Below are 12,765 nucleotides of genomic sequence, written 5' to 3' on the forward strand. Positions count from 1 at the left end.
TTGAGTTTCGTGTAGGGTTCAGTACTTGTACCGTTGTTCAGAAGACATATACAATCATAAAAGTCAAAGCTTTCCCATGTAGCGTCTAAACATCCAGACTTCTGACCTCCTAAAACAGGTCGATATTTTTGTACAGTATTTATATAAGTTAAGTCTCCAATGAACAATCGATATAACTCCGATTCCAGTCCCTACTCATATTTAAGGTCCGTGTCTAAAACTCTAGATCGATTGTAAGAGAAGAGAAGCGAAGTTGTTCCAGGCTGCCGCGATCCATCTTACACCATAGAGAATGAATACATAGAAGAGGAAAAAAAACTTTTCGAACAGAACAAGAAGATCATGTATTATCAACAGGCTGCTTTTATCAAACACCCCTTTACTCCCCCCCCCCTCCTCATGTTCTCGACTTCGTACTCTCACTGAGTGAGCTTAAACATTTAAAACCATTATTTAAAGGGGTTGGCTCTTTCAACTGTTTTTAAAGAATTTTTGGCAGCCTTTATAAATATCCAACAGAGGTACAAGGCATAAATAGAAATATAAAACGCCAAGAGATTAGGGTTAAGGTCTTTCATTCTTGTTACGTAATCTTAGTAGATCAGTATTTTTGGTCTACAGCTTTTTTTATTAGTGTTTCAACAGTTTGCATCGACGCGTAGCAAAAAATCTCCACAATGAATGAACATCTAATATTACGAAATTTAGTCTATTTTTGGCCTATAACGGTGGGAGGAGGGATAAATAAACTTGAGACACTGAAGCAGTAAAAATAAATTTATTAGCTGATATTTAGGCATTTATTATTTTATTAATTAGAGTTATTTTAATTAAAAAAGACAAAACTCCCTAAGAAATAAATGCACATGAATAAATACAATTCCGAGGCACATTTAAAGCCATGTAATTAATTAATTTGAATTATAATACATATTATTAATTATTTACGGAGTTGTTTTTCTGTGAAATCCCAATTAATTCACAAACTTTGACCCTTAGAGGTTTAAACTCATTTTTATCTATACTCTTGGTCCACTCTGTCTCGCTTAAAATCTCCAAAACTTCGTCCAAATTTTCATCTGGGACAATATCAACTCCTCCTACGATAGATTCGTACATTTTTTGAGCCGCCGCGTTACGAACTCTGGGGTAATAATGGCATAATAACGACGACAAATATTTCAAGGCGGTGGTTCGACACTTTCCTTCGAAATTAATCAAGTTCGATAAGACGTCTATGACCGCTAAGACGCGTTCAGTTTCTTTAGAGCGTCCACCAGCTTTCCACGAAAGTTTAAGAAGTTCCAATGGGAATTTATCAGGGTCAGTTTGATCAAAAATGCCAGAATTTATAAGAAAATCCGCCATGCTTAATAAGGGAACAATAGTACGTTTGTTTTTCAAATTTTCCCGAAGGAGATGCAATAAAGCATTCTCTATTTTTGTTAGTTTATCTTTGCTGTGTTTAATTGAAGTTAAATACGATAAAACGCAAGTTTGAGTGTATTTCATCTGAAAATTAACAATTCCATTTAGTTTTAAACAATATTTCAAATAGAGTGCTGTCAGTTGTGACGTCAGATCCAAGGTTAAACGTCACGAGTCTGCCTTTAGCAATGGGCGGCCATGACAGTTACCGTTTTTTCTTTATGGGAAAACAGCATGGGTGACGTCACACCGGCGCTTCTGACAGCACTCTATAGAAATATGAAATCCTGGCAATTACCAAGTAAACAATATGGCTTCCAATCGCTATGCTAAATCCTAACAATACATCGTTAGTGTAAGTTTCTTCGCAAAGTAGTTTAATATAAAATGGGAATGTTTCACTATAGTTTTTCCATATAACTCCTTCGCAACATTTGGGGTCAAAAAGCTCCAATAACCTTTCTCTATGCGGTATAAAAGGCACTTCCGGTTTGCTATTAAAATGAAATTAAACATAGTTTTTTTTTTCATACAACGAAAACCCTAGCTGAAGAACGGACAAAATTTACAAACCTCCGCAACAATTTTAGTAAAGTTAAATTAGCCACTTCTTGAACTTTATCAATTTTCCCAAGCGCTTCTCTTATACAAGTGCAAAAGATTTGGGTGACAATTGTTTGGTCCAAAAGGGATGGATTAAACCCCGTCACGAGTAGTGTGAATGATTCTAAGCCATTAAGGGCAGCCATTCTGACTAATGATCCAATATCTCCTCTCCTATCCGTTGTATAATCATCAGTGGCTCTTAGAAAACAAGTAAAAAGTTCGGACACCATCGTATTTGGTATAGTGTCCACCCCAACATTCCTCGTGATATTAGTAATGGCTTCAATGGCGTCGCGTCGAGATTCGACCCAAGTTTCTTCCAATTTATCATTTCTATTCATTTGTTGCATCAATTCGACCATAATATTATTGAAATTCGGTAGAATTATGACCTTAGGTAATCCACCTAGCACTTTAGCGAAACCACATCGCGTTTCTTGCTTCGCACTTGCCAAATTTTCCAGGCAATGTTTAACTATGTTTTGATAAGCAGTAGGTTCGTTAACGAAGTAACTTTTGCACATTTCAGAAAAAGCAATGGCGGCTTCGTTCTGAAGCGCCACGTCGCATTTCGTCAAACATTCGTACAAAATTTCTTTCCATAAATCAAGAAGCGGATAATCCAAGGAATCTTGCGGGAATAACTTAGCCAATGAGAGTTTATGAATGAAAACGCACATGGCTTTACGTAACATTTCTTCGCCAAGACCGCGAAAAGCCTTTTTTTCATGTAAAACAAAGGCGATGTTTCTTATACCCTCAACGTTGGTATTACCGACAAATTTTGTAAAGTTTTCGTCGACTTTGAGTTTGGAAAGGGATTCGATTATCTCTGATATTGAAAGAATGGAACCGTGTCTGGAGTTCATATCATAGCTAGTTGTTAAAGGTATCAATTTCGGGAGAACATTCGTCACCATGTAACGACTGGCTTTAGGAGTTAAATTATGAAGAGCTTGAGAAGCTAATTTTCTAACGTCAATATCCCAATGGTTAATTTTAAACTCAATTAAGTGGTCAATTAAAGGGATGGTGTATTCTTCGTATTGTGAAACAAAAATACTAAAGAAAACTTAAATTAATTAGCTTTAAAAGCAATTAGGCTTAGGATTAAGTTACCTTAGATGAAGATAAGAATGAGATCTCAAACTGACAGAGAAAAAATCAACTGTAGTTAAAATTTCAATGCCATGAGGGAATGTCCCTTGACGACCAACATTTTCTTGAAATGCAGCAGCCGCTGCGCGTCTACAATTGACTTCTCTACAAATTAAGAAGAACTTACTTAATCTAATTCCTCACAAAGTAAACTAATATCTCTACTAAATTACCTATCAAACACAGCGGTAATTAGAAGCCCCTCCGCTAATTTCTGAACATAAGGTTTTAAAACGTCATGGCTATAAGCTCGAGCAAATGCCCAACATACGTAGCAAGCCGCATCCCTTACAGCTGACCCAACTGAACAATTTCCTTTTAATTTATCATAAATTAACCCTTTCATAATTAAAGGTATTATGGTATCTAAATGAATTGGTAACAATAAACCACGTCTCCCTTTACAATATAAAAGAATTACGTTAAGTGATAAATACAACAATAAGATTCAGACATTAATTAGTACCCATTTCAGCTAAAGCTAAACATCCACCATGCCACCCTTCATCCCCTTCTTTTACACTGAAAATCTCAATCAAAGAAGCGATAACATCATCCGCGAGTTCTTTAGGTAATCTTTCCGTAATCCTCCCAATTCCTTTAGCGGCACTCCATCTTATAACGGAGCTTTCATCTTGCAATCCTTTCAGTAAAACTTCAATTATTTCTTCTATTTCCTCTGGTATATCATATTCTTCCGTATCTTCGTCAGAAATTAATTCAGAAGGTCGATTTGCAATGTCAGAGACTGTTGACAAGTTGGTAACTAATGTTCTTCTACCCCTTTGATATCGCCAAGGAGCGACTTTGACTTTAAGAAAGGTTAAGCCTATTCTTTGAATGACTTTTACAGTTAGTTTACGAATAACAAATTCTTTGTGCTCGTTAAATTTAATTTCATGTAAGTTTCGTAAGACTTTAGGGGCGTATATAATCATATCGTCGCGTTTCCCTAATTTAAAGAGTTGGGCTAAAGAAGAGAGGGTCATGGATACTTTGTTAACAAATTTAACATCGAGAAAATCATGATGGACTGAAAAAACCTAAAGAAAAATGTATTATATGTTTAATTATAACTAATTGATTGTTTTCACGCAAAATTAATCGTACATTAAGACTCCAATCAATAAAACCAGGTAATTGGGTCAATATAGCATCTGGTCTGGTTAAAAAACGTCCAGCCAATAAAGGAGCGGCGGAAAAAGACCTATCAATTGCTTCAATATATGTTTTTATAATTCCAGTGATTCTATCTGGAGTTGATGCCCCTGTGCCTGTTTTGTCACTCAAACCTCCGTCTAATCGATTCAAATCAATTGGAATTAAAACCACAATTGATAACCAAATCAACAACATGTATCTGGACTGCCAGGTGTCCAAATCCTTCATATCTTGCTCAGATATCAACTTAAGAATTAACTGTAAATCCCCAACTTCATGGGGCATATGACGGACCAATATTTTGGGCCCTCTTGTTTTAGTGACGAGGTGCATTAGTTGGAAAGCCTTGTGTTGCAAGGGTTTAGGGCTGGATGTCTTCCTTACATAGCCTAAGACGTGGCTTAGAATTCTCTCCAAGTATGGATCAATCAAATGAGGTTGCTCTTGATACAAACTTATTATGTAGTAGAAGCGTTCAAACGCTTTCTCACTAGCTTTTTCATCAGTGTAAGTATTAGGAAGATTGTCTATTATAGACTTAACCTCCTCATATTCTTGAAAACTATCAAAAGCGCACCCCAAACCCGAAGTTTCCTCAGGTTCATTATCAGTAGCCATAGCTTATCTGCAATTGACGTTTGTTAAGCCTTGGACAAAAACGATATTTCTACTAATTATTTAACGATTTGTTAACAATAAATGTAATTACCTTCAACAATCGATCTTGGTGGATAATTTAACGACCTTTTAGAGGTGTTGGTGTCTTTAACGTTCCAAAAAGATCGTTTAAAACGCGTTGGCGTTAAGTTTTGGGTGGTGGCTTTTATCGAAGGCGCGACAGCAGTCTGCTAAACTTGAGCTAACGCGATTCGCTAATATTTCTTCCCGCTTTATTTAAACCTCGGAGAGGATATTTTGATGTTTCATAATCGTAGAAATAGAACCCTTCCCCTTGGTATACTTCATAAATCATGTAAAGTAGCATCCCCTTGGTATACTTCATAAATCATGCAAAGTACCATCAATATTTATGGCTTATACCCATTCCATATGTATTACTCATTCATAATACATAAAAATTGAAAATGGTCCTTAACATTTGTCAGCCATAGTATTTGAACTCGCTTGATTTTAATACCATAATTAACACTTTTTAGCTATACACATTTATCATACTCAAAGATTGTAATCTCAGTCAAAACTTTTTTAAGACAAAGGCTTAACTTTAAAATGGTTATCTTGGCGTTAGATAATTCAATTATTAACCCCCAAAATTATGTCTTACCTCAACTTGTTCTAAAAACGTTCCCAAAGCTGTTTTAAATGTTACCAAACATTCCTTTGTTCCACTTGAAGTCTTGAACTTGAACACTTAACTAAACGTGACACGGTTTTAATTTGAAACTCCAAGAGTCACTAACCGGCGCCGCTTTGTGCGAAAAACTGGGAGATTGCGCAGTAACGGCCGTCACTTTCACATCGACCCGGGAAATATGACGTAATCGATTGAGGGCCCGGGAAATGACGTAATATTTCGTCTCGCCTCTAATATTTTTAATTCAAATCATTAAATTACGTCAAATATCAATAAAAATGTACAAGTATTACATTTTATTTTTCTTATGTATATATTATTTAAATTAAAAGGCTTAGATGGCAATTTTACGGATAAGAAGCTAGAATAAATCGATAGAGGAAGACCAGAAAGGGAGGGGAAGGTTTCAAACTTGGAATCAGAGAAATTTCAGTGGGGAATCCGGGTTTATTACCAGGAAAACGTACCATCACAAGAGTGAAAAGTACAGAATAGTAATTTATACGATTACTAAATTATTTGGAATATATAATTACGCATTATACCACAGACCTTGAATTTCTAAAGACGACAAAACAGTAATTTTCTTTGCCCAGTTTTTCAAGCTCATATCCATGATTATACCAATACCCTTGTTATGGTTTATTTCCCATTGATAACATAAGACATCTAGGGGTAATCTAACCCTGCGACTTTGTATAGAGAGATAGTGAGAACCCAGAGATGTGACAAAAAGTATTTTTGACAAGTTTCGCTTGAATGAAACTGATGTTGATCCCTCCAGTTTCAACTGAGACAAATTTATGTCAAGAGTAGCTACGTCTTAATAGCTCAGGGACTAACGGGGTGTCAATGTGTAATAAAAAAAACCCCTAAGGATAGCTGTCATCACATTAGACATCCCAGAGATACAACAAAAAGGGGAAAAACCACAGAAAGAACAGTGTTACAAAAATTTATGTGCAATGTAGAAGCAGACTCAATGATGCCCAACCTTGAAAAACATGCTGGGATTTTTAAACAGTTCTCAACTATGCCACTCCAGTATCAAGCTTCCCTCCTCCAAGGGCATTTGCTACTAGTGTTCATATATTACTCTATTTATATAAAATTGCTAAGCCTAACTCATAACAAAAGTTATTGCCGCAACAGTTTTAATTATAAACTGCTTTATTCCAACTATACAGCAATATGGGCAGCAACCATTAATTATAAGCCTGGTTTATTATAGGAGAGAAAGATAGTCAAGTTATTTAATGAGTTAGATTATCGTGAAACGCTATCGATAATTACAAATATGGCCCTAAACGATACTTCTCAGGGGAATCCTTAAGCCTTTGCTTACAGCACACAGATACAATCGTATAAGCTTTATAAGGAACACAGCAATTAACCAACAAATGAAGCGTTCGTGGCTTCTAATCGACCGTGTTATACCACAATTAATCTCACGTGATTAGCGAACCGTATCAAAATGAAACAAACATAATTTCGTATCTCAAAACTCTAAGCCTTGGCCTAATACTTTCAAAATTTGTAGGTGAAATTTTTATAACAATAAAGCGCTTATCTGAGCCCGGTTTGGTGGTAATGAATCAACGATCGGAAGTTTGAATTTTTGACAGAACTCCTCAAACCTAAAGGCGTACGAAAAATCAGGAGAAACTAATGATTGAAAATCACGATAACAAACTTCCCCCAAAACATTTTTCCCGCTTAAAAGAAGGTAAAGAGAGGAAGTTGGCAGAGTAGAAGATGATCTAATCCATTACGCCGTGATGCAGAAGCGGAGACATGTTAAGATAGCTGCTCAAAGGAAAGGGAAAAAACCTAACCAAATCTCTAGGGGAATTTATCGAAGCTAAAAATCATAACATGCATCAAAGACGTGTAATAGGGGGTTCGGTGATATTTTATAAACTCTGTTCCCTCATCCGGCTATTATGTATGCATTGTCTGATCTAAATTTCAGTGCATGCCTTAAAACGTGTTTAGTGTTAGGCCTAATTCTTAAGCCTAATTTGAGGAAGCAGTCCCACTTATCAAAAATGAACTTTGCTTCATATATGTAACGGTGTGTTGCCCCATTATTAAGGTGTACTTTCCAAATTTTCAGGTGTACTTTTCCATGCAAAAAACCTTGAAATTAGATGCCGATGTCACCTTTTTAGACTCGCAAGAGCTGTTAGATCCAATTAGGGCTTAAAATATAGAGTGGTTAAAAGCCTAGTATACCGGCACTAGGTTCCTAGGGTTTTCTCCAAAAAACCCCGGGGCCATTTGCTTAATTGAGAAGACTCGCCGTGGCGAGAGAGTGACACCTCTTCCTTCACTTCTTATTCGCTAAGTGTGATGCTAAACAGGCAGATTGAAACCAGAAAAAGTTTTGGCGGTGCTAGCTAGAGCAATCACAAAATTGACTCCTAACTTATGGGATATTTAAATGGACTTTATCGTTTCTGAAAATGTGACGTCATTGTTAAATCAAAATGGGCGGGAGTACTTTTGGAAACCCGGAAGTAATTTTGATTTAAATTAAGCTTACTAATCTCTAAATTCCACAGAAAACTCATATAATTAAGCCTAATTTGTCAGGCTTAGCTAGTTTCAACTTTGAAGAACTTGAAAGCGCACAAAAAAATGTTTAGATTAATCAGTATATTTAAACGCATACGCTAAGCCTAATATCAAAATATTAGACCGTAGTATGAACCCAGGGGAAGCCATCATATAGGGGCAAATCTCCTTATGTTATCTCTACGAGCCCCTGTAGAAATGTTTCACTTACAATACACCAGCAAGCCTATTACTTTTACAGTATCTTCCTTAATATTGTAGATAGAAATATAGTTTAAATTCGATATATTTATTATTTTATACGCTATTTCAAATAAAAACAAGTAAATTCGATCGCGTAGATTTTTTAAAAAGGTAAAAATAATCTTTAGCCTTTGAACCTATTCAAGTTGAAGATAAATTTTAAAATGTAGAGCAAGGCTAAAGGTAAACTTTCTACCATTTTTATTCAATACACATTTTGTTACTAGAATTTCTTTAAGCCAAAATAAATATTGAATATAAAAATTGATGGGCGTTATTTCAACCTAAGTTTGTACCAGAGTTTATACCTACACTTTTCTTGTTACTAACCTATAACTAGAATCATTCTTAGCTTGTGACTAAACTATATCAATAAAGGGAATGTGTAATAGCCTGAAATTGTCCTCAATACCTTTTATAGAACAGTTCTTTTCAACAAAAGATTTTCACGAGGTAATGCTAGCCTATAGAATTAAATATAAGCTTATTGCGTAGTAATACGTAATGTATATTCTCATAGAGATAAAAATAGTCCGTATATTCTCCAGATGGACACTCCAACACCGACGCTTAAAAGCATTATGGATTTTTGAAAAAACACGCGATGGTTTGAAACTATGGATATTGCAAGCTTGTGACGTGTCTTAACAGCCTTTCATAAGGCTGATCTTTTTACGAATTTAAAGGTAGCGTTTAGCCGGCACGTGTTTACTACAGAAATACCCTATGAACAGTGCACCAATGCACCTTAAGAAATTCTGCAATTTTTTTTCTCGTTTGAATCATGTTCTTCAGAAATGGTTTCTCATATTTTTACTATTCACGTTACGGGTATTTTTGGGCTAGAAAATTTGAATATTATTTCGTGGATTATAGTATTTGAGTAAGTTGTTTTAACCCCCAAAATTACCATTAACACAAGCGGTAATATTTAATAAAAACAAGCCACTCAAATAGTGTAAGAATATACATATAATAATATTAAAATTTCAAATTGAGGAGAACAGAACCAATATTTCTTAAAGGATTTTTTTTAAAATAAAACACGATGTTTTTGTTGAGGTAGTCATATTTTGTAAATAAAAAATAAAATAAATGAAATACAGGGTTAGAGATTCGCCTATAATAATTGTTCTTATTGTAATATGATGAAAAGCGGAAACGCCTTCTCTAACCCTTTAAAAGTTTTAAACAAATAGACAATCATATCTACAACAAACTGAATGAAATTATAATTCTAGTCAGCTATCTATGGTTATTTTCAAACTTCAAAGATACAGCTATAATATAGCTCGTGTTTATCTAATAGAAGCCTCTGAAACTCGAATTTGGTAATTTATACGGTAAGAGTCCAGATAATCGATTGTAAGGCTATCATTGGGTGAACTAAGGACCAAAATAAATAAGAAAGTATATATATATATATATATATATATATATATATATATATATATATATATATAGGAAAACCCACGTCTTTCAATCAAAATGATCTCTTATATAGACTCTTGCGTAAACATAATACACCATTCTACAAAAGTAAAATGGTAGATTAATTTAAAATCATCAAACGTATCGATTAAAATTACATCATATCTGAATTACTATCTTAAATGAAGAATAAAGGTTATGAGGAGACATCATTTTTAATCACTTTTAAATTTATAAAATACCACTATAGAATTACGCCAAAATATTCATTTAACTTTAAGTCTAATGATTCAAAATGGTATTTGTTTGTCCATTTAATTCTCATTTTAAAGTTTATCTACATTAATTAATGAGAAATAGCGAGTGCTAGATATTTCACGCGCTATGACGTATTTTGTTATCACGCTCTAAAATTTAAACACTCATCACGTAAAAATAAAAATATTTTTGGAAATTGATAACTTCCATTTTATCCACTCGAGGTTTACACCGCGGGCTCCGAAATGATTTGAGCCGGAAGGACCGTTAGAGTTTGAGTCAAGGACATCATAAGATGGGTCAAGAATCTAAGAAAGAATATCTATCTTTAAGGTAAAGATCTAATAGGAAAATCTCGATCAATTCCAAATATATATTCAAGAATTATTTTTCTTTCCTTCTATGGATAGAGTTTTTTCTTGGGGTTAGTTGTGATAGATCAATCTGTTCGTTTAGGGACTAACAGCGCGAATAAATGAATCCTTCAAATATAAAAAAAAATTCACAAAGGATCCACTTATCGTAAGTGTCATGGGCTTCTATTGAGAGATAGAAAAAGAAAAAATGGTCGTTTGTTAAAGTTATGGAGTTTCTAGCAAAGGCATAAAGATTTGGAAGTTATATTCCTTATCATTTGTTAATAATACGCGGTTTAAGTTGATAATATAGGGACCAATAGCACGTTAATGTTCAAGTACACGTATATTTTGTAATTTTTTTAGAGGCGGGAATAGTTTTAAGAGACTGGCAGCACTGCTCGTTTACTTATAAGAGGATAATTTTACTTATGACGTATAGAGAGCTCTTCTGCACTTTTAAATATAATATCGTATTTAATTACCGAGTGCGTTCGGGTGCGTTTACCCAGCGTAATACACTCTGCGATTTCGGGTTAGTCGTGCTTGTCTGTTTGCGTGCACTGGGCTATTCGCTGGGTTTCTAGCTCTAGCTATGGCGAGAATCTCTCGATCTATCTAGACCCTTTAGATCTTTGAAGAAAGAGCTTGGTAAACTATTTGAGGACACGCTACGTTTGCCAAAAACATTTTTTTCTCTTCTTTTCTTGGACTCGTGCTCTTATAGGTTCGAGTTCTAAAACTATTTATTTTTCTTTGAGGCCTCAAAAAAAGGGCCAAGTTGAGGGAAGAATAAAAAAATATCCAGGGATGCAGGGAATGCTGAGATTTTTAAAAAGTAAAAATAAAAATAAATAAATAAATTCTTTTCCAATTCAGACTCGACCTAAGCCTTGGACCATTATTTCTTAACTGGAGTACTGGACTTTTGCGAATTTTTGGACTTACAGGGTGTTTTGAAAAGGTACGATGATAGTGTAACAGGTTAGGCCTAACTACCTACCTATTGACAAAGCCCGCTATATTATAAGTAACGACTCACTCTCGGTACTCTCAGTGAGTAAACATCCAGAGGCTTGTTCCATATCGTGTCGTCTGTTTTCTGCGACTGCGCCACTAACCGCACCCGACCTCTCTCAACCCAACACTACCCCCTTACTAGGGGATGCCAGGCTTTTATAGCCACTGCTCCACACTGCCTCAGTCACGTGTCTAGCAGACTACAGGATACCCTTACAGTAGGATCCTAGAACAATGAGTTCTACGGACGATTTTGAGCCGAAATTTATAAGAAAGAAACTGAAAAACGATTATTTCTAATTCAATGAAGGGGTTATCCGTAAAAAACTTCGATCATAACTTGGTCAATCTTAGGTCAAATTGTCTTAGAATTACATTTTCCACTGTAGAATCTATAACTCTCAAAGATGAAGGTGGATGAGAATGCAAGTAGCTGTTGGCATGATAAATTTGGTATTGAACGCCTGGCAAATATTTATTATATTTTTAATTTAGCGAATAATTCAAGGGTATCGTTCGATATAATTTCAAAAAGAGCATCTTGAATCTACGCTATTTGTTGCAAATTACTAAAGTAACCAAATAAAACCCGTCATTCTTTTACAATTTTCAACCCTTTCAGACAAGCTCCATGCAACGTAGCAACAACATATCTCATACACAAAAAGAAATATTCCCTATTTTATATTTATTCCCTTTACGTTCAAAATAAAGTCAACCTTTTAAAAAAATATTAGAAAAAAAAATATTTCACTGAATATTGTACTTATATTTCATTCGTTGGAGAGAAAAAAGAAAGAAGAAGGGCCATAATATAACAAGGGTTAGAGTCTAAAGAAGCCTGACAAAATGGATTCGATAAATTCAATTATATCCGCCTCGTTTCATCGTAAATTGTATTCTTGTAGACGCGTAATTCGAAACTCTACGCGCTCCTCCTACTTCAGTGTACTATTTCTTAGCTCGGATGAGAAGAAAAACAAGAAAAGGGGGAAACAAAAAGAAAGAAAGAAAAAACAATAAAGAAAACAATATAACTCCCTCTTTTTCTTTCAAAGCTTGCTAGTTCCCCTTTATTCTGGGCTATTAATCAGAGAAGCACGGATCGCGCCCGCGTCTTTCCACTATAGCTGCATGCTTCGCGCCAAAAACTTGAAAACCAAGTGTAAACCAAGTCCCAATCGACAACGATAGCTATTTCTCTTCTCATTA

At 35.0% G+C, this 12,765-nt stretch overlaps 1 protein-coding gene and 1 long non-coding RNA gene across 4 annotated transcripts; one reads left to right on the plus strand and one right to left on the minus strand.

Moving 5' to 3' along the window:
* Positions 1-56: 56 nt before the first annotated feature.
* LOC149651479 (uncharacterized) lies at positions 57-1,033 on the plus strand. The gene is made up of 2 exons (XR_016371230.1): positions 57-118; positions 189-1,033. It is a non-coding gene; the product is annotated as an uncharacterized LOC149651479 (long non-coding RNA).
* Tbcd (tubulin folding cofactor D) lies at positions 760-5,220 on the minus strand. 3 transcript variants are annotated; one of them, XM_089848397.1, is made up of 9 exons: positions 5,063-5,220; positions 4,303-4,978; positions 3,659-4,235; positions 3,366-3,591; positions 3,154-3,297; positions 2,002-3,096; positions 1,727-1,922; positions 1,392-1,512; positions 760-1,280 (listed from the first exon to the last, which is right to left on the minus strand). In XM_089848397.1, exons 2-9 carry the CDS (start codon positions 4,969-4,971, stop codon positions 937-939), a joined length of 3,372 nt encoding a protein of 1,123 aa, XP_089704523.1. In that variant the 5' UTR covers positions 4,972-4,978; positions 5,063-5,220; the 3' UTR covers positions 760-936. The 3 variants fall into 3 exon arrangements, with proteins under 3 accessions (XP_089704523.1, XP_089704521.1, XP_089704522.1); XM_089848395.1 differs by having other exon boundaries at positions 760-1,512; XM_089848396.1 differs by having other exon boundaries at positions 760-1,512; positions 4,303-5,000; positions 5,063-5,209.
* Between the last annotated feature and the right edge of the window lie 7,545 nt (positions 5,221-12,765).

Source organism: Phalangium opilio, unplaced genomic scaffold (assembly GCF_054372755.1).
Source record: "Phalangium opilio isolate 3A_F unplaced genomic scaffold, DU_Popi_V2 ptg000082l_1, whole genome shotgun sequence".
Taxonomy (NCBI): domain Eukaryota; kingdom Metazoa; phylum Arthropoda; class Arachnida; order Opiliones; family Phalangiidae; genus Phalangium; species Phalangium opilio.

Bases quoted from the DNA above. Each gene is read 5' to 3' on its own strand.
- Tbcd (XM_089848395.1), bottom strand. From the start codon at position 4,971: ATGGCTACTGATAATGAACCTGAGGAAACTTCGGGTTTGGGGTGCGCT. The intron at 3,592-3,658 runs GTACTAATTAAT...TATATTGTAAAG, and splicing joins TTTAGCTTTAGCTGAAATGG to GGAGACGTGGTTTATTGTTA. The intron at 1,513-1,726 runs GTAATTGCCAGG...GTTAATTTTCAG, and splicing joins GAAGCCATATTGTTTACTTG to ATGAAATACACTCAAACTTG.